We start from the raw sequence: 22,416 nt of genomic DNA, 5'->3' as shown, positions 1-22,416 counted from the left end.
TTTGGTTCCTTTATCATCCTGGACTCCAACATAGAAACCCCACCACTACTAGGGGACTTGACTTCTGTGGGGGGGATTTTGGAAGAAATTACTTGATGACAAAATTAATGCCTAATGAAGGTTTGTTAACCACACTACTTTGGGCCTATAAATAAGTCTATGAATCTACTAGCTCGCAACACGTCACGTTCCGATTCGTAAATGGTTTTGCTATATGACGAAGTACATGGCTTTAAGTGGTTAGGTAAGGTACAAAATAAAGTAAAAACTACAGTTGATCAGCAGAGGCCACTTCAACACTCCTCCCAATTTTAATTAAAAAATAAAACAAAACAGAACTAAAGACACATTCTGGGATTAACACACACATATACAACAGTATATATGTAAAAGAAAGAAACAAAAACAAGCAGATCAAAACAATTACAACTAAAATACCAATAAATTCAAAAGCCAGAGGGCTTCTTTGTTTCTCATCCAATGTATAATAATATTCAGTGATTCATAAGTCCATAAATAGACTAAACTAAAAAACTAAACACTGGAGGTCCCTGCCGACACATATTTATTTAAGGTGACCGTAAAGAGTTAGCTAGCTGCTTTTTGTAGAGCTAGTAGTAGTTTTACAATATTCTTTATTTTATTTATTCTTGCTCTGTCATCCTCTTTTCAAGCGTTTATATACACATTTAGACTTTTATGTACAGCAACATTTATGCATCCTAGTCTCCTCTCCACAGCAGCTCCTCTGGTACAACAGAGTCACGTTCACGTGCACCATTTGAAGTCCCCGTATTAGTTAAAGTGGATGAAAAACAGCGGCAGCATTTAAAAAGAAAAGGCTGAAAGCTTAAATTTACATCAAGCAAATGCAACATGTAATGTTTTCATATAAAAACAAATATATTCCAACTACAACTGAAAAAAGGTACAAGCACACTACTTTAAACATTTATGTTTCCTAGGATTGTGGGTGTTTTACGGAAAAGGCTTGTGGGGGGGAAAAAAAATAGGATTTGTACCCTTTCCCTTAAAACCCAGTGCTGCATCGATCTGAAACACTCCCGATAGGGGGCCACGGCAGGGGGGGGGGGGGGGGGGGGTCCCAACCTTTGGGAACAATGTTCTGGCGGCTCGAAAAACTAAGCCAAATAAAACATTTATGAAAGCATTTCCCCCCAAATGAAAAGGGCCAGTGACTTAACTGAAAAAGACCAGTGAGGGAAGCGACAGAGAGGGACAATGAAAGAAAATATGAACACCTGTCATCAGCCAACGACTGATGCTTAATGACTTGTTATTTTATTCTATCTATTCATAACTAATGTATTTGGTTGTGTCAATTTACTCAACTCGTCACCTGAAGTCACGACGAGTGGAGCAAAAGGATGAGCCGTCCCAATGCAGGACGAAACAGGAAAATAATGAACGTGTACAAAACGAGCCGTCCAAGCGCAAAACGGAACGGTCACTGTAACCAAGTACAGTACGGGCTCCTTTTTAACGCTTAGCGACTATATTGCTTCAAAGTGTTTTCAGGGTAGGTCCTTCATCCATTCAGAAAATACTGGTGGGGTGGGGTGGGTGTAGAGTGATAAAAGCAGAAATTAACTAAATGGACAGCCACACATGCTTGACCTCAGACTGACGCCGACACTAGTTCCAAGTCTTCCACCGGCAGACTTTTTAAAGCTCGACTCATGCTTCGTTGCACACGCCGAGACAAATAGCCCACCTAGGACAGGACGCTCGCAGCATGTCTGTCGCACCTACGCGGCGTTCTCCAACCGTTCTTGGCGCGCAACGCCGTCGCACGGCAGAGGGGAAACCATTGGCTTCAGTCCACAGTGAGACGACGACTGCCTTCGATCAGGTTAAGAAAAGATAAACGGGAAAACATGAAGAGAAATATAAGGAGAAGTGAAGCACCAGTTAAAGGGGCATAACGCTCATTTTCAACATTGATCTATGTCATTAGTATACCTTAAGAGAGGTTGTGTGGGAAATTAAATTAAATAAAAAGTCCGCCCACCTTCTGTTTAGCCTAGAACTGGAGGTCTAGAACTTTGGCTCATGTGATCAGGGACATCACAAAGATGTACTTTTTTTCCCTCCCCTCAATTGTTATACATTTATTTGTAGAAACAAGGGAGCCTAGAACCTGAGCTTCTGGAAGAACCACTTGTTCTTGCTCTTCCCGCCTGGCCTTCCGCTTCAGGGCAGGGTTCCTGAAGACGTTATTGCACCAGAGTTTTGTCAAGGGGGATGTCCACAGAGTGTGAAGGTGTTCAACTACAATCACCGTATGCCCACCAGACAAAGGCCTTGGTCTTGTACCTCTCGTCGATCTCCTCCTTGCCCATGGACGCGGTCACCTCACGAGGGTAGCGGTCGATGCCCGAGACCAGAGCGTGGCTGCAGGGACGGTCAGACGTGCCATCATCGCTGTTCTTCACGATGACGGCTTTACGAGTACAAAGATGTACTCTTTGGCTTGCAAAGTACATCGCTGTGATGTCACTGATCACATTACCTCAACGTCTAGACCTCCAGGTCTGGGCTACACAGAAGGGGGGGGGGGGGGGACCTTTTTTTTTTAAATTATTTCCACACAACATTTCTAAGGTATAATGACATAGTTCAATGTTGAAAATGAGTGGTAATCCCCTTTAAGTATCGACCCCCGCCAAACCCTCACTCCATCATACTGTTGTTGGTTGCTACGGTCAGCTGCTCCTCACCAACCCCCCAACTAGAGAGAGACAGAGACAGAGACAGAGAGGTGTAAACTAACAGTGGTATAAACTAAGTACAATGCTTAGGTTTTTTACACTTTAGTGGAGTATTTCCAATTTTCAGTACTTCCACTCCACTACATCTACATCTACGAGGCAAATATTGTACTTTTACTCACTACAATTACTTGACAACTTTGGTTGTAGACATTAGTACAAAACACACAGTACCGTACCCACGTCAGCCAAATATAAATGTCAGCTATTTGAAAATAGCCAATCTACGAGCTCACAAAGCGTCACAATGCGACGCATTGTGAGCTTGTAGATCTGCCATTTTCAAATAGCTGCTATTTTTACACATTTTATTAAAGGGACACTTCACCCTTTTTGCAAAAAAATATATGTTAATGACGTTTAGAAGCTTTAGATCACTTTCCTGGGGGTATTTATGTGTGTAATATGTGGTTTTAGTTATTTTAGATTGTAGCAGTGAGCCTGTTGTCTCTGATGTCATGGACACTGGTCTCACTACCTTCCTGGACTACAATTCCCATAATTCTTTGGTGCACTGCTCCTCCTTGCGGATAGGGGGAGAGCTGTCTTACTGAGACAACATGTAGTCCAGGAAGGAAGTGAGCCCAGTGTCCATGACATCAGAGACAACAGGCTCACTGCTACAATCTAAAATATCTAAAACCACATATTACATACATAAAGCCCCCCAGGAAAGTGTTCTAAAGCTTCTAAACATCATTAACATATATCTTTTTGCAAAAAGGGTGAAGTGTCCCTTTAATTTGAAAACCTGAGAAATTGGACATTCTGCATAATGAGCACTTTCTACTTTTCCTACTTCCAAGTACATTTTGATATCAATACCTTTACTCCAGTAATTTTTTTTATTTCAGACTTTTACTTAGTCTACATTCTACTGTACATGCTACTTTTACTCAAGTAAATAACGGGAGTACCTTTTCCCCACCACTGCCATTTGATCACCCCCTCATTCACAGCTGTGGCGTATCATAAACTCATCGATCACCCTCTCATTCACAGCAGTGGCGTATAATAAACTCACCCGTGTGGCCTTTGGGTTGGGTGTGGCGGGAGCCCGTGGGGGTTGCGAGGGGTCGCGGGGGGTCACTCGGAGGCAAAGGGGACCTCTGGCGGCGGGGGCTTGACCGAGACGGGCTGAGAGGAGCGGCGGGGGGGCGAGGGCTTGGGCTGAGCCTGCTGCTGCACCGTGTCGTAGTAGGTTACGCCGCCGTACACCTGAGACTGGGCCTGGGAACGGGAGAACAACACACCGTTTGGCCCAGGATTCAGGAACACTCAGAGATTCACACGTTTTATTAGGAGCAAATGTACTGTAGAGAGCCAATGTCCCATTAAAACCCATTCTGACCTGAGATCAGATTCTAAAAAATGTCTTCTACATCCTGACAGATTTCCATTCTGACCCGAGATCAGATTCTAAAAGTGTCTTCTACGCAGGGGTTAAAGCCAAAAAAAATCCCAAGACTGAAAAATTTCAGACCACTTTTCAAACCATGTGGCGAACCCCCCACATTTGCACCGATCTACCCCTGTCCTAGACAGCGATAAAATAAATAAATACAAATGAATAAATTAATACCATGGCGCGCGCAGCGCACACCAAATTTTGGGGTTGTAAAATGATGTTTTCCCAAAGTTGCCTTTACCGAATGTGTGTCAATCCATGCTTCATTTTATAGAAGCAGCTTTTGAAGTTATGTTGTATTATATTGCTAGTCCGGCCAATCAATAAATACTCTGAAATGACTGTAAGGCTTGCCTTTACAGCCACATGGTGCATAGCAACAGTGTGTTAAAGTAAAAAAGAAAACCCAGAGGAAGACACTTATAGGCATGTAGCCTTCAGTAGTCCATTATGCACCTGCATTATAAGGTTGCAAGTGAGAACAAAAGTCAATTACAAGAGAACCCATTGGTTTTGGCAACTAAAATGGGACAGTGGGATAGGTGGGCAGTGGGCACTATATGCAGCTCCATCTCACTGAATTAGAATATTTTGTAAAAGTACATTTTCTTCTGTAATAAAATTCAAAAAGTGAAACTTTCATATATTCTTATTTCATTGTGCATAAAGTGTACTTCAAGTACTTCAAACATTTCTTGTTTTAATCTTGATGATTCAGGTCAGGCCAGTTGGCTGGTCAGTTAAGCACAGTAATACCATGTTCAGTACACCAGTTACTAGTAGTTTTGGCTCTGTAGGCAGGTGCCAAATCTAGCTGGAATTTTGGAAAGGAAAATTAGCATCTCCATGAAGCTTGTCAACATACTGAAGCTAAAAAGATCTGTTGAAACCATTGTTAAGTTTTCACTGTCAGTGGACCAACACCATGCAGATACCATGACCTAAATCAGCACTGTGTTTTGTCATGTCCAGAGTCTCAACACAACCATCTATTATGATATTTTACAGCACTGTGTGCCTCTGTACATTGACAAGCTTTATGTTGATGCTGATTTTCCTTTTCCAGCAGCACTTGGCACCTGCCCACAGTGCCAAAACTACTAGTAACTGGTGTAATGACCATGGTATTACTGTGCTTAACTGACCAGCCAACTGGCCTGACCTGAACCCCACATTGAATCTAGGTTGTATTGTCAAGAGGAAGGTGTGAGACATGAGACTGAACAATCCAAATTAATTTACGGCTGTTATCAAAGCAAACCTGGGTTTCCATAACACCTCAACAGTGCTACTGGCTGATCACCTCCATGCCACGCCCCATTGATTAAATAATTTGTTCAAAAGTAGCCCAGACCAAGTATTAACTGTATACTTTTCAGATGGTCGACATTTCTCGTAAAATATTCTAATTCATTGAGACATTTTTATGAGCTGTATGCCATAATCATCAAGATTAAAACAAAAAAAGGTTTTAAATACTTCACTTTATGCACAATGAATTGAGAAAAATTATATGAAAGTTTCACTTTTTGAATTATATTACAGAAGAAAATCAACTTTTACAAAATATTCTAATTCAGTGAGATGGAGCTGTATTTCCCAGCAACATCTGGGCACTTTGGCTATTTAGTAATAGTATAGTTATAGTAATTATATTTGAAAACGAATGTGCATGGTACATTTATGTCTACATTCATTAGCCTCTGTGTAGTTTATCACTGTCTTCCCTGTGAGTTCCATTCAATATTATAAAATCAGTATTCATATTCAGTAGAGTTGAGCAGGAGAATGTAGAGGCTGGCAGACAGTCGGACAAGGACCGATGCACGCAGCTAACGGCTACTAGGCTAGTAGCCACTAGCCAGCTGGGCTGCTGGAGAGTGCTGCTTGTTATACCAACAACGAGGCAAGCAATACACATTTGCGTTGAAAATAAATCCTCCACAGTATCACCGCACTAAGCTAATTTAAAGGAAACCCTCTGACTGTTCTGGCCTGGGTAGAGGGAAATATGAACGCATTTAGGCTCTCTCTGTCAGCAGCGCAGGAGCAGTGGAGCACCTTGCTCTCTCTCTGAGCGCAGAGAGTGGGGAGTGGGAGGGGCGAGCGCGCACACTAGTTTCTTAAAGAGACAGGCTGCATTTTCACGGATTTGGCCATCATATCGCTACATTATACACATACTCCCGTCTCCCCCTTAAATATTTTTTTTTTGCGAATCTGCGCTGATCTCATAAAAGACCTATGAAATCCTCAGGACGGAAATCCGTCCCCAGGACGGAGAACTTTAAGCCCTGCTTCTACGTCAGTCGTTCTTTGATTTTTCAAAAATAGCAGACCTACAAGCTCGTAGCGCGCCATTCGGTGGCGCGCTATGAGCTTGTAGATCTGCTATTTTTCAATAGCTAAAGCATAACATAACCACCAAAAGGGGTTCCCACCCAAAATGGGTTAACATCCACCGCTAAATGGCAGTAGCAATAGTTAAGCACAGGCCACCATAGATTTGTTCAATTTTTTCTTAAGAACGAGAATTGTAAGATTTGTCTTAAGTCATGATTATAATGTTATCAATTTAAGCCCCTTCAAAAACGTCTTTGGCCTGGAGGCAGCTTGTTGCGCTTAGATTTTGGGCTCTGCTAATGGCACATGTGCAAGCTCATAGACATAGCGTGTCAACCATGTAAGATCGGCCATTAGGATGCTACTATTTAGCCAACTAAATTTCAGATGACTTGAATTAAACTCCATTTAGTCATATTTTAAAGACCATCACTAAAACTATCACTTTATTGTTTGGCTTCATTTGTCTTGTCTTTTTTTTATGACGAGACTTGACGATTTTACCCTCGCTTAGTCGTTCTGTACTAGTAATAGTTTTTATGACGCATCCTGTATTTTCTTTGGCCTCGTTTCATCTGTTGAGGTGCGTTCAGAGTTCAGACTTGGATGCTTAGAGTGGCGCCATTACATACAAAGTCTATGCAAAGACGAGAAGTTGCGCGAGCGCCGCAAACGGGTGCAGCGCGACCTGGCGTAGCACAAACGGGACGAACCGAGGCGAATATTTAAATTCCAAGTCTGAACGCACCTTAACTACAGTACTTTTTCTTATCCTTACATGCAAGTCGTAACTTTAACTGCTGTGCAGCCTTTGGGCAACTGATTTTACCCTGTGGGATAATAAAAGGTATCCAACCAAATCAAAATTTGCCATCAAAATACAACACCAATGATGAGTACCGTGTGGCCTACCTGTGGATTATGTGGAGTAGGGTACATGGTTGGATAGGGGAAGGTCATGACCCCTGGAGGAGGGTAGAAGGGCGGAGCCAACAGCTGCTGAGGTTGCGCTGGCGACAGGGAAACGGGCGGGGCACCGTAGAGGGCGGGGTTACCCATTGGACCGCCAGATTGGTGGGGATGGAGAGCTAGACGGTTAGGAAGGAGAGAGGATTTTCAACAGTCATTATTTAATCGTTCATTCAAGTAGTATTTCTATTGAAATGACGGTCAAAGTGCAGACATGCATCTCTAATAAATATCCATCTCACAAACATTAAATGTCTTGCGCGCGCACACACACACACACACACACTGCTTCACTAACCAGGGTGGGGGATGTGCATCTCTGGCTGGACCAGCATGCCTTGGGGTGGCATGCCTTGCGGTGGCATCCCTTGGGGTGGCAATGGCATGCCTTGGGGTGGCAATGGCATCCCTTGCGGTGGCATGCCTTGGGGTGGCATGGGTGCTGGACTCTCCCCGTGGGTGTAGATTGGTCCCTGGTACGACACTAAAGGAGGGAGAGAGTCGCAACAATAAACAACCAGCGTTTCTCTACCCTTACCTGCAACAACCTTGCAGGGTTAAATAAATACCATCAGGAATATTAGCATTATTAAGGCCAATGGGCTAAAACTGGGTTCAATTCGGAAAAGAAAATATAAATACATTTGCATCACAGACCCAATGCAAAGCCTTTTGGGAGGCCTTTCATATCGTTGCTGTCGGGAGGAAACCTCATAACTCCATTTTTTAGGTTTTTTTGGCATAAATCAGTGCTATTGAACACCCTTTAAGTCTGCGTGTGGTTTTGAAAATATTGAACCAATGGAAATGGAAAAAAATTGCTTTGGACAAAACCTCTCAAAATGTCTGCTAAAGCAAGCAACTCCACCACCTCTCCCCCTCTCATGGAAGTAATTTGCAATATATAAAGTCGCAACACCCACTTTGATGAGGCTGTATTGCTTTGTTTTAAAAATATAAGGGTTTTCTTTATTTCCTGAAAAATTTATATTTTTAATTTCCTGAAAAATTAACATTGGGCCATGTATCGTACTGTAGGTTTGTTACCGATGGTAGAGTCTGATAAACAAGCGTGAAGCTGTCCATTTTGAGCCGGACTTTGCTCAGCAGCGCCTGCCTAGCTTCGGGTTTGGGATGTGCAAGCATTGTACTTCCTCTCCTCGTTACCATTCGTTGAGTTTAGATTTCCACAGGTGTATCCGTCAGAGATTTCTGATCGTCTACCCAAGCGAGACTATGAACCACCTGACAGTGTATATCATCCGGAAGAAACCACCTAACCCCCTTTTGATTTATTTCCATGAATCAATTGCTATTAAACACGCTTTACGTCTGTGTGGTAGTTAAAACAATATTGAACCAATGAAAAGTATTAAAAACTCCACTTGAGCTGGATGTTTTTTTTTGGAGTCAGGTGGTTTCTCCCAGACAGCAGAGATAATATCCCTGTAAAATACCAATGTATTTTTTTTTTTGTTAACATGATCCCATTTTCACTGTCACACATCACCAGGCTCACATCCTTGTTGTGCAGACCATGTATGTGGTTTTGATCCGATGGATATACTAAGCTCTTCATTTCAGACTTCTCACCTGCCTCTGGTTCAAAAATATGAACGAGAGGGAGGACACAACAGAGTAAAAGTGGCCATGTCTTCACGGCACCCCGGAGCTCCAATTTGGAAGGAATCCCGGGGCTGATTGTCCAGATCCATTTGGTGGAGAGTTTCACACGACACATTTGTATCGGACTTGATATGAAAAGGCATAGTGTATTACATTTGTTCTACATTAACCCATTTTGGGCGGGAACCCCTTTTGGTATTAGCATTATGTTATTCTTTAGCTATTTTTGAAAAATCGAAGAACAACCGACATAGAAACATAGCTTTTTCAGAAAACTGTCAGGATGTAGAAGACATTTTTAGAATCTGATCTCGGGTCAAAATGGGTTAATATTGCATCAGTATTACAGCGGTAAGTTGTTAACTTACTGGGTTCATAGTAGTGTCCCTCCATCACCCCTAGGTGGGGGTGGAGGGGTGGAGCGGGGTCAGGTACGGGTCTCTGGCGCTGGGAGGAGTAACGCTTGGCTCGGTTGGAGCCTCCACCCAACTCCTCCATGGCAGGGAACTGAGGACTGCTCATGTGTATGGGGGGGTTAGAGGGGATTCCTGGGGGAGAGGGAGGAGAGGAAGAAGGTTAGAGAGGAGGAGACCAATAAGAAATACAACCAAAGGCATCACGCAAGACGGGAGAGGGAGACTGAAGGGGAACACACACAGCCGTCTGTGGACGGCGCGAGTCAAAACAGCCGCCCTCCATTATTTTCTTCTACGCTGCGCAGCCGCTTCACAGGCGGTGTTTGTTCCCCTTCACCCATTCTGGGCGGGAAACCCTTTTGGTGTTTTAATCATTATGTTACTTTGTTTAGCTATTGAAAAATCGCACATCTGCAAGCTCGTAGCGCGGCACTCTTGTAGGTCTGCTATTTTTGGAGAATAGTGAAAACGTGGCGCAAATCTTTGGATATATATTCTTTCAGAGCAAACGTTTTTAACTCAAATCTTTACATCTGGGGGGGGGGGTCCCTGGAACAACATATTTTCAGATGGAGGTCGGTGGCCAATTTCAGATAATTTTTGGGGTCCTTGACATGAAATCGTTTGAAAACCACTGCTATAGAAACATAGGTTTTTCAGAAAACGGTCAGGATTTTGAAGACATTTCGTAGAATCCGTCAGATCTAAACCCATGTAGACCCGAGATCAGATTCCGCAAATGTCTTCTAAATCCTTAGGCCGCCGACCCCCCATTTCAAAAAGCTTTTTCCAGGAAACTCCACAGAAGCAAAGATTAGAGTTAAAAACGTTCACTCAGAAAGAATATATAAATCAACGATTTGCGACACATTTCAAGATTTTTCCAAAAATAGCAGATCTACAAGCTCATAGCACAGCACTCGGTGCCACGCTGAGCTTGTAGATCTGCTAAGAGACGCTACGAGCTTGTAGATCTACTAAGAGACAGTCATGTGTGTCTTTTTTTATTATTTTCCTTTTGCCTGACAGAACAAAAGTCAAAAAGCCTGATGTATACTTTGTTGTACCATGATGTTGCACTGAGAATTGCCGATATACAAGCTCACAATGAGTGATAGCTGCGGCCCAATGAGAGCTTGTACATCAGCTGTTTTCGGCACCCAACGGAACATGCCACTACAAGAATCAGAACAGGGTTGACGTAGTGTCCGTTTGCTAAGATGGAGCTTAGTTACCACCAGCTACCAGCACTACACTTGACTCCCAACTTGCCTTAATAGACTATTCATAAGTATTCTGCCTTATTAACCCCCTTCAATGTCTTCACATATTGTACAGCTAATATAAAACGCACTATTCAGGCGCAGAGCTTCTAGTCCATTTCATTGGGCAGTAATGGAGGCAAAAAGAGACAGAGACGGAGACAAACCGAGACGGACTGACAAAAGACTGAGATTAAGCGAGAGACGAACAGAGAAATGGAGAGTGTAACATACATATATACCGGTAACATGGTGCTTTTCCACTTCCTGGTGCCAGCACAACACTTAACTTAAATAAAAAGAATAATCAATATTTTCAGTAGGTTCTCTCACCCCTCATCTCTGATCTCAGGTAGGACGCAGGGGGACCACTCTGGGTCCAGTTCTGTCCAGCCAGACTCAGGCGGGCCATCTCCTGGTCCATGCCCGTCAGACCGCCGCCTCCCGAGTCCACCGCCGTCCAGCCCTTCCCCCCCGGCGCCGCCGGCGCCGCCACGCTCACCCCGCCCGAGGACGACGGAGACGAGGAGGACGCCGGTATGCTCGCGAGCGTCGCCGTCGTCGTCTCGTCCACGGACGTCTGTTTGCTGCCCATGTCGGCGGGTCGCGATCGAGTCCTCCTGGCCAGAGAGTACGACTTCCTCTCCACGGGCCGCTCCGCGGGCGGAGACGTCTCCCGGTTGGCCGCCACCGACGATGTCTGGGGGGCGGGGGAGGTGACCCCGCCTCCGCCTCCTCGTTCGTGGTGATGACGCCGCGGAGACGTGGACTGGTATCCGCCCGGCTGCGACGACGCCGATGTCGCGGAGACGCCCGGCAACGCGTCCTCCCGCTCTTCGGCGTCGCCTCGGTTACCGGCCATGTCCTCGCCGCTCCTCCCTCCTCCCCTCCCGCCGCGGTTGACGCCGCCCCTCTCTCCGTCGGCCGACGAGAACCCCTGCCGGTGGCCGTGGTGGTGGTGGTGGTGGGCGGGCTCCGGCGGCTGGGTCCTGGGGCCCTGCCTCTCTCTGATGGGATGGTGGTGATGGGAGGCGTTGTTGTCGTCGTTCCTGTACTGCTGCTGGGAGATGTGGCTCTGGTGAGGGGGGGGTCTGCGGGCGGGCGGGCCGTGGTGGGAGGCAGGGGGTCTGTTGAGGGAGTTGTTGTGGTGGGGGTCGCGCTGGGAGGAGGTGGGAGAGACAGAGGAGGAGGGGTGGAGAGAGGGAGGTGGGGAGTTGGGGCCTCCTCGACTTGAACCTCCTCCTCCTCCTCCGCTGTGCCAGGAGCGCACAGGGCGCTCTCCTCCATCACGCCAACGCTTGTCCCTGCTGGGAGACGTACCGTTTCTGAGGACAGAGACGGACAAGAGGTCACTCACATGTCAAAAAAGCATAGTCTAGACTTTCTATTTTCAAGATATTTGCCCCCCCCGTGTTCAAATCCAGAAACACAATTAAAATCATTAATTGTGACAATTAAACTAAAACGTCATGAGCGTGACAGCCCTAGCATTCAGTGGGGGTTCAGCATCCTGTGGTTCTCAATCATTTTGCATTGGGCCACAAAGCCACATACCCTATAACTCTCAAATGGAACCAAATTATGGGTCCATTTGGTATACAGTCGAGAGTTAAAAGAGTCCAATTAGTTCCCAACTATCAACGTATTTCCCCCCTGGAACCGCAGCTCTCAGTATAACGTTCACCTGGGCCTGCGCTGCTGTCTGTAGCCTTGGTCCCCTGGCCGCCCTCCGTTGTTGCGGATGTCATATCCATATATGGAGATCAGCTCGTCCCTGCTCTTAGGAGCCTGCTCCTCCTCTCTGAAGCGGTCGTGTTCCCAGCGACCCTCGTCCTTCCACAACTTCCTGTTGCGACCTTTAGGTCTGGTTGAGTGAATGAGAGAGAGACAGACAGACAGAGAGAGTCAACTGGTTCTATTCTCCAATAAAACACACAAGGATGTACAGTGAAATGTTGGTGTGGCATGTTCTGCCAGACTGCCATTTTGGAGAGTCTTTCCATCCACCGAATGCCATTTGAATGCCATTTTGTTTGTTTTTTAAGAAAAGAAAAAGTGCTAAATCATTTTTAATCAGTTAGATTTTTTTTTATAGAAAATGCAAATGGCTTTATTTTTAAACTTTTGAACATGGCCAAAATAGGGTCCTTGAACATGGGACACAAAATTGTTGTCAAATTGGTCTGGGTCGACATATAGGCCAGATCAGAGATCTCCACTTGCTGGTCGTCTGGGCCCAAAGGTTAAACACTTTTAATCCCTATAGGAGTGGATGTTTGCTGAGCTAGATCACAGATGGGATATCAAAGTGAACCCAATGCACATTTTTGGTTTTGAACTAGAAAATCCAAATCTGATGCACTCTGCTAGGAATTGTGTCTTCACTGTCTCTTAGCACCCCAATATGAAGGAGACTGTCCCCATTCTCTAGAGCCAAATTCCAATACCCAAAATCTCGGCCTTGCTTACTCACACTCCGTTACTCCAGCATGGCTGTGTTGCGGTGCAATTGGTGACCTGCCGAAATATGTGACCATCTTGTGGACATCACATAAGGTCACATGGAGATCTTTAAATATGTGGCCTAAATACCGCTAGGTTGAACTCGGCTAATAAACAAACCTCAATGATTTACATTCGGACACCGACTTTATGCGACGTCTACAACATTGTCAAATATTTCAGCAGGTCACCAATTTCAACATAACACCACCAATACTGGAGTGAGCGAGTGGCCATGGAATTCAGCTACGGTGAACTAAACATTTAGAGAGCAACTCATCCTACCTCTCCTCCTCCTGGGCATGACCTCTGACATCATGTTCAAAGAACAGACCCTTCCTGGGGATGTAGGCTGGATTCTTCCGGTCTTCGTCGTCATCCAACTTCAGACCCACCTTTCCACTCGACTTGTTCTCCGGGTCATCTGTAGACTCCTGGTTGAGAAGGAGGCAGAGAAATGAAGACTTTTTTTTCTACAGATAAACAATATTGAAATTATGACCGATTTGCAGGGTCATATCGACCAATACCGATATATTACATCGATATATTTATATTTAATTAATTTCCAGCACTGACATTTCATACAGAAGGATGGTCTTCCTGCTTTCTTTGTCGCACCTCCAACGGTGCCATGGTGGACTATGCATGGCAGGGGCGTCAACATTACATCTATATATTTATATTTAAATAATTTCCAGCAATGACAAGGAGAGAGAGACATCTTATGTCCGATCAATCCCTAAACCATTAGACCAGGGGTCGGCAACCCAAGATGTTGAATGAGCCATTTTCGACCAAAAAAAATAATTCAAAATCTATCTGGAGCCGCAAAAATGTAAGCCTTAAAATGCTTATATAATGAAGACAAAAGGGCTGCAAGTGGATATTAGCCTATCTATCAAAATAAAAAGTGCGCTATGGTTTAACTTTCATTACGGGCACGTTCGGAAATAGCGCACTGAGCGCACTGTGCAATGCAAACTAATATAGGCGAGTGCGCTTCCGTAATTGTCTGGAAGAGCATTCCATGTTTTCCACACAAGTGTGTCGTGTTTTGGGAGGTTTACAATATCGGTATTTGCCTGTATGCTTATTAATCTGCAGTGACAAACTATCAAACAATAAAAAAGTAACGTTGAAAGACATTTCCAGGGAAAGCATGCTAAGTTTGCATGAATGAGAGAAAGAGGGCTGTTGCAGTCGCAGAACTGCTGAAGAAAGCAGAAGGGAGCAAAGTCAGCAAACTAACTTTTAAGAAGTGGATCGCAGCTTACTCCACCACTCATGCTGGCTGCTGCTATAGTTTCGTTGCAACACGGGAGATAATACGTCTATATGACTCCTTCAACGTCTATATGACTCCTTCATATACTGTAGTCACCGTCTGAACGGCTTGCCACGTTTTATTTATTGTTTGATAAGTTTGTCACTGCAGATTTAGCCATGGTGCGTCATGGCAACTGCAGCCTGTTTTACGCAATCGCTACATTTACATTGTAAACGTGTACATAAACATTCAGATTCCAAATATAAAGTACTCGCCACGTGTGCCACTGGTGTTAAAATGTTGCTGGTACAGCGATTAGCATTGCTGCATCCCGCGTTGTTTAATAAAAAGCATTTTTATCCGAGCTGTTATTTTGCCATTGGCTTTCAACTACGCGCCCCCAACCGGTGTGCAACTGTGGATTTCCCAACCCCGTTTGAGAAAAGTAGCCGGGGCGCTCGGATAAAAATGCTTTTTATTAAACAACGCGGGATGCAGCAATGCTAATCACTGTACCAGCAAATTTCTAACCCCCGTGGCACATGTGGCGAGGACCTTATATTTGAAATCGGAATGTTTATATACACGTTTGGACTGCGATTGCGAAAACAGGCTGCTGTTGCGTCATGGGCTACTGCAGATCAAGCATACAGGAAATCCATCTGCATTGGCTGTGAAGGCATAAGCGTCTGTCCACGAATTGTTAAATCCTCTGTTTTCGTCTGCTATCTTTCTTTTTCTCCCTGTAGAAGCCATAGCGTAGCAGGCACCAGCCTCACACACCCACCGGTTTGTTTATAATAGTGTCTGGCGCGCAGCATGCGTCGCATGCTATGACGCGAATTTTAGTTGACATTATTGAAACTTAATATTTATTCTACACATTTTTACAAATTTGGGAAACTTAAGAATGTTTCTGTCACGTTTTGCCTCCTACAGAAACCATAAATGAAAAATAAAAATGTGAAAAAATAAACTTTATACATTTTCATCGATTTTTTTGTAATGCTACAGAGAGCCACCAGGGGAGTGCTCAAGAGCCGCATGCGGCTCTAGAGCCGCCGGTTGCCGACCCCTGCATTAGACAAATGTTCCATCACTCAAAATTAAGTTCTGTTCTCAGGACAAGGCTGAATCATGGCAGATGAAAACAGTCTATTGACAAATGACAATGGATTTCCTCATTCACTGTAGACATATCTATTGAGTATTATATTCATTATATATATATTTATTTTTTTTTCTTTTTTTTTTCCACACTGGTGATAGATACATAGGTACATTACACAAACACTATGTTATGTTAGCTCAATAGCTCAGGCGGCAAGTATATTATTTCATAATGTTATATGAATTATCATCTCTCTACTCGGTCATGTACATTATCCTGTGGTTCATACTCGCTGCTTTTGCTACGACACCTGCATTCCCCCGCAGGGATCAATAACGGTCTCATCATAGCTTACCCCTTCATCCATCCATGGTTCGTTCATTCATTCGTTCATACCTGCTTCATTCATTCATACCTCCATCCCTACCTGTCCATCTCCACTCTGTCTCTCTCCAGATAGGTTCTCTTTCAGCTCCTTGCCGCCCCCTTTCTCTGGCTCCTCCTCCTCCTCCTCCTCCACCCCCACCACCACCACCTCTCCCTCTTCCCTCTCTTCTGCCTCCGCGGTGGGCTCCTCCTCCTCCTCCTCAGCGGCTGGCGCTACGGGCTCACTGGCCGCCGCTGGAGCCTCTTCGTCGCTGTGGTACTCACCCTCCTCTTCCTCCTCTCCTCCCTGGGACAGAGTGCAGCGTTAGAATCCAAAAAGCACATCTCAAAAAGATTCCACAGGGCGCTGAACAAAAGTACGTACAGTTTAGATTAGGAGGAAGGAAGTCAGCACACTGATCTCTAGCTCCCATGCACTTTATTTCATAAATAAAAAGGTACAATGTCTCAAACCATAAGTTGTGGAAGACCCACAAGGGGCTGAAACAATGATCAGACTTCCTTCCTTCTAAACGGAGTGCAGAGTTTACATCAATGCTACTCCCACCAATAATAATATAATGGAAGAAATCTCTCTATGGAATGGATACTTACAGCTCAACAGGAAGAGAACATCACAAAGACAAACAGAAGTTCCCTTAAACAGGAAGAAATCGCATCGGAACTGTACAATACACAACACTCTTTAAGGTAAAAGGGGCGATCTTATCATCGTTTACACAAACACTCAAAATTGTCCATTCATTGTCAATGACATTTAAAGTTTGTGTTTGCACACACACACACACAATATGCCATTGATTTTTATTTTATCAGGGTCAGCACACATACTTCAATCTACAAGCTCACGTATAGTATATGCCGTTTGCACTTGGAAGTGTAGTTTGTAGTCTGCAAACCCATGTCACTGATCTTGAGAGGCTAGAAGCAGCCGTGCAAGGTTACATGGGTCCAGTGACATGTGAGTGAGAGATGGCCATTTTCAAACTTTAATAATAATCAGTAGTCAAACCTATATTTGAATATTAAATATAGTATAGTCTATTGATGTGACCTGTAGGTGAGATATGAGAGAAAGACAGACAATCCAGAGATAATATGATGGGAATAAAGCCCAAACCACACTAGGGCTTTAAGCAACTAGTCAACTATTCAACTCGGCTAGTAAATCCACTAGTTGACCTTGCTGGTACTAGTCGTTTTTTTTATACTTTCTTTTAACATAAACGGGAGGCCTAGTTAAACAACTATCCGACTTGTAAACTAGGCAACTAGTAAACTAGTACAATCACTAGAAGTGAAAGCCTTAAGACGCCAATGATTCGCCACGCAACTCCTTGCCAAATGCCATTGAGGATAATGGCTGCAAGGAGTTGCATTGTTGTGGTTGACCTTAAAAATGTTTTGTTGCAAGGAGTTGCGAGTGAGACTAGTTGCAAGGAGTTGCAACTGGTGTGGTTTGGGTTAAGAGAGAACAGACAGACGGTGGGAGGGAGAGTGATAGCAAACAGACAGCAGAATGGACCAACAATAAAAAATACCAACAATAAAAACCTACCTCTGAATGGGAAGCGTTCTCTTCAGGGTCAGCACTGTCGTAGTCAGAGAGAACGGCTGCAAGGAGACAGAACATTCATCACTGTAGTAAAGGTTCTCTAGTCAGCCAGCTCTAGATATTATTAATCAACACAATTTGGATTTAGAAATATGTTCTTTAAGCATTTTCTAAAACCATATTTCAGGGCAACGTTGCCATGTCTTAAGTCACCTGGAACCTAGATATTCTATTCTGGGGAGAACATTCTTTGAAAATAGCAGATCTACAAGCCATTTTTGGTGTGGAGGGACATTTACTGGCAAGTAAAGTCACCATTTAACGGAATAAGCAAGTATTTTTGGTGCAGCAGTATAATGTTGATGATATGAAGCTTACCTTCTCCAACTCCTCCATCTTCACTCTCCTGCAGAGGGGAAAAAGAATCATGTATTTTACAACAGGTCGTTTCGAGGAAGCAATCAGATTGGTTGAAATAGCCATCTAGCCGTGCTTCAAATGGAACGCCTTATTAAAACATAAAACTCAACTGTCCTTCTCTGCTCTCTTCCCAGAGGACTAGAGATTTTCTAGGGACAGACTATTTTTTGCTAATATCTTGGTTATAATGGAGTTTACGTGTTTTTGTTACGCAACTGTTGTATAATCGCAATATGAGGGTTGTGCTTTAGCGTCATTAATCTTTGTGTGACTGCTTGAACCCCTGGAATCCCTATTTTGGGGGGGAATATTTGCAGAAAATAGCAGATCTACAAGCTCACAAATGTGTAGACTAGAGGGAAAAAGAGCAGACCAAGTACAGAGCCAACGGTCAACTTTGTTGAGCGTTTAACTAGTGGTAACCAACCAACATACACTGACGACGGTGCTGTTAAACAAGACTATGAAACCATCTATGCGACAAATCTATAAAAAAGTTTATCAGCAAAACTATTTTATACAGTAAAAAAAGGGCTGATGTTGAAGACCTCTGCTGTGTAGAATATTTTACAGCAACAAACAGACTAGACATTGGCTCATATTGGATTCTGCTTACACACACACACACACACACACACACACACAACAGCCATTGTCTGGTTTTCAATGTAATGTAATGAGAATGCATTGTTGAGTACACAAAAACAATACAGTCACCAAAGCATTATCTCACCACCAAAAATGGGGTTACTGGGGTTATTTACCATAAATAAAACAGTTTCCCCAATTCCTCCCAGAATGTTCAAGAATCCAGTCCACAGTTGCTAAGCAACTAGACTATTATTCAAGACTGTTGGCAGTTCGGTTTAATATTGCGTGACAGTCCATCAGCTTATCCAACACAAACAGAACTAATAACTCCAGGTTCATAGAGAATAATAATTAACATGCCACTTATTTCAGTCAAAAACTAAAGACTTTCGTAACCGTCGGTAAAGGGTGCGGCCATCAGCAGCGCTGCGCACAAATCATACCATTTATGTTTCTCTTCTATTAATTGAACTTTAAACAACAGCAATCCTGCAGACACAGTAGTCAACTGAAACCGCCTTATGTCTGTCCAGTGTCCACAGCTACATATGTAGGCTATATGCATGCATGCAGTTACCGGTAGAACCCAGAGCATGTGAAAGGATGTAGAAACGCTAGCCATGATTCATGACTCTCGTATTCATACGAGAGTCATGGCGCAACTTCACCCTGGTTTTTGCGAACGCTACATTTAAAAAGAATTGAAATATATAAGCCTTCGCATTTCAAATATAAAGTACTCACAAAGTGTCCCACAGGTGTTAGTTAGTAGCAGCGCCAGCGATTAGAATTTCTGCATCCCGCGTTGTTTAATAAAAAGCATTTTTATCCGAGGTGTTATTTTGCCATTGGCTTTCAACTTCGCGCCCCTATCGGTCGGGAGGAGGGTGGCACTCGGTGTGTTCGATATAGGTAGGCTGACCGCCCTGCCAATACAGACTAATAGGCGAGTGCGCTCCCGGTGTGCAACTGTGGATTTCCCAAACGAACCCCGTTTGAAAAAAGTAGCCGGGGAGCTCGGACAAAAATGCTTTTTATTAAACAACGCGGGACGCAGCAATTCTAATCGCTGGCGCTGCTACTAACTAACAGCCGTGGGACACTTTGTGAGTACTTTATATTTGAAATCTGAATGTTTATATATACGGAAATCTTGTAAATGCAGCGAGCGCAAAAAACAGGGCAAAGTTACTGCATGACTGTCATGATAATCATCATGGCAGTCATGTTCCAGGGCTATAGAAATGCCAGCTTAAGAGAGAATACTTTTTTCTAATGAACTGTTATCTGCCCCTCTCGTCAGCGATATACATGCTGGTCTGGATCCCTGCAGAATTCAAGTTAAAGGAGAATTCCATACTAAAAGGCTTTCTTAGCTTTCTTTGTAGTTGTTACGTCCCCATCAAAGAGGTCCAGGTGTTATTTTGTGCAAAGTCTCCTTATTGGCTATTTCCCCTACCCTAATGGGATGTATGGGGTGTTGTGCTAATTCGCTTATTTCCATCGCTCAAAATTAGATTTTTTTTGTATATATCCTCTCTTCATAATGTAAATAATAACCCAAGCGGCACACTTTACTACTTATTTTGATGGAAATAAACGAATTAGCACAACACCCCATACATCCCATTCAATTCAATGCAATTCATTTAGGGCTTATGGTAGGGGAAATAGCCAATAAGGAGCTTTTGCACAAAATGACACCTGGACCTCTTTGATGGGGACGTAACAACTACAAAGAAAGGTAAGAAAGCCTTTTAGTATGGAATTCTCCTTTAACATAATACGTTTTCGGTCGGTTCTTCGTTCAGAACCCTGGCCTGTATACCTTTTTAGTTTGGGATGGCGGTACAAAAAAGGCTTCTAAAGGGTAAGGGGCTATAGGTGGGTCACCGTGGGTTTTCACTCAGCACCAGGAGGGTGCACCAGGGGGTCAGAACAGAACTAGTGTGTGGCTTGTGCCGCTGGTCGGTTTTAGCTGTTGATTGAATTGATCCGTCTGTCTGTGAGTGATTTATGACAAACGTGCGCTGGAGGTGGCGGACTCTAGTCTCTCTCTCTCACATGATGGGGATAGTAGAAGTAGACACAGCGTGGCCTATATCCGCGTTTCCTCAAACGTACACATTTCAAGGACCCCCCCCCCCCCCCCCCTTAACTCACAGCGTAACAAAATGGACCACGGCACCGGCACGGGTCCATTTGTACGCTCTCTTTAAGGGTCAACAATTTACCGTAAAACCACCTGAAGGAAGTAAAGGAACGCTGGGAGTCCCTGGACGCCACGAACCACTGGCCAGTGGCCTAGATTATAACATGATACACATTACACAACTAAACTACATCGATACTACGCATCCTCAAAACACCCCGTAACGTAACCCCCTCTGTCACCGTGTGTGAACCCGTTTCACAGCTAAACGGGGGGGGGGGGGGGGGGGACTTTCCAGAATAATAACGGGGGATCCTTTCTAGAATTCTCCACAGAAAGAAGGAGGCCCGGTCGGTCGGTATCGGTGTGTGGACGGACTGTGGAGCCGCCGATCGGTACTTCTATCTCCTATCAGCGGGGTTAGCTAGCCGCTAGCATCCGGGACAAACACTCACACACTCGGACTCCGCGTCGTTCTTCGCCGCCGCCGGTGGCCGTGGTTGCGGCTGCTGGGCAGTCGGCGTCGTCGTCTCGTTCGCGACCTCCGCCGGCTCAGCCTTGGGCTCCCGGGCCTTGGACGTCGGCGAGCCCGACCTCCCGCTCTCCGAGCCCGAACCGGACTCGTCGTCCTCCTCGCTGTCCTGGGACGCGCGCCTCCGTCGTCGCCGCCGGTCCGCCATCTTAACTTTACTCACAAGAATCAGTGGAATGTTGCTGGAAGCGGAAGAAGCGCCCGAGGAATTGTGGGTGAAATTTCTCCCGGATCTCGTGACGCACTTTCCGGTCGGCGAATATTGGGTGCGTTCGGAAATAGCGCACTGAGCGCACTGTGCAATGCAAACTAATAGGCGAGTGCGCTCCCGGTGCGCATTTCCGAACGCACCCATTGTGTTCGTAGGAGCGCTTTAGTGACTCAATATTTGCGTGATGATTAAATTGATTATTGAGCGTTTAATTTGATTTAACTTTAATGCCAAACAATGAAACAATCTTATCAAAATCCAACAAGAAAGTAGTAAAGACATTTATAAGAATTTCACATGAAAGAATTGTAGATTAAATATCAATAATGTCTCCTCTCCATAAATATGTTTGGATATTTTTTTCAATAGGGCTCATTTGTAATGAATATTGTATGTTGTAATAGGCTCAGTTTGTTTTATTACCATTATTATACCTTCATGTAAATTGAGTTGTACTGTATTGTTTTTGTTACTCATTGTAATGTATCAACCTCACAAATTCCATTATAATGTGCCTTGTAATTGCAATACAAATTAAGATGTATGAAAATAAAAAGCACTTGAATATTATTATTAACAGAATATTATTATTAACAGAGAAAGCGACAGTGCAGTGTTAGAAGTATAGTTTTGTGTTTTGTTAAAAGAAATGCAACCATGGATGGTGCAGATGAACAGAATAATATTTATTCAAAGTATATATAAAAAAAACAGATTTCTATACACATTTCAAAGCTCTGAACAGCAGAGTACAAACATTTCCCTTCCTCCCTCGGTACATACAATAAAGCCACCTCAAGCCTTGCATTTCACATTACAGTGCAACAGCACCCCCTTGTGGTAGAAAATAAAATATTACATATCAAACT

The 22,416-nt window shown here is 44.1% G+C and overlaps 1 protein-coding gene across 1 annotated transcript; it reads right to left on the bottom strand.

Annotated features, from left to right (window-relative positions):
• Positions 1-274: 274 nt before the first annotated feature.
• On the bottom strand, positions 275-21,593 carry casc3 (casc3 exon junction complex subunit). The gene is made up of 12 exons (XM_083780309.1): positions 21,260-21,593; positions 18,020-18,047; positions 17,645-17,700; positions 16,127-16,372; positions 13,604-13,752; positions 12,501-12,680; positions 11,150-12,141; positions 9,507-9,686; positions 7,811-7,996; positions 7,456-7,631; positions 3,817-4,022; positions 275-2,752 (listed from the first exon to the last, which is right to left on the bottom strand). The coding sequence occupies exons 1-11, from the start codon at positions 21,482-21,484 to the stop codon at positions 3,879-3,881; spliced, it is 2,562 nt and encodes an 853-aa protein (XP_083636435.1). The 5' UTR covers positions 21,485-21,593; the 3' UTR covers positions 275-2,752; positions 3,817-3,878.
• Positions 21,594-22,416: the final 823 nt, after the last annotated feature.

Source organism: Protomyctophum parallelum, assembly GCF_964188405.1.
Source record: "Protomyctophum parallelum genome assembly, chromosome: 13".
Taxonomy (NCBI): Eukaryota; Metazoa; Chordata; class Actinopteri; order Myctophiformes; family Myctophidae; genus Protomyctophum; species Protomyctophum parallelum.
This window is presented reverse-complemented; position numbering and strand designations above follow the sequence as displayed.

Bases quoted from the DNA above. Each gene is read 5' to 3' on its own strand.
- casc3 (XM_083780309.1), bottom strand. From the start codon at position 21,484: ATGGCGGACCGGCGGCGACGACGGAGGCGCGCGTCCCAGGACAGCGAG. The intron at 16,373-17,644 runs GTAGGTTTTTAT...ACTCTGTCCCAG, and splicing joins AGAACGCTTCCCATTCAGAG to GGAGGAGAGGAGGAAGAGGA. The intron at 9,687-11,149 runs GTGAGAGAACCT...CCTCTCCCCCAG, and splicing joins CCTGAGATCAGAGATGAGGG to GAATCCCCTCTAACCCCCCC.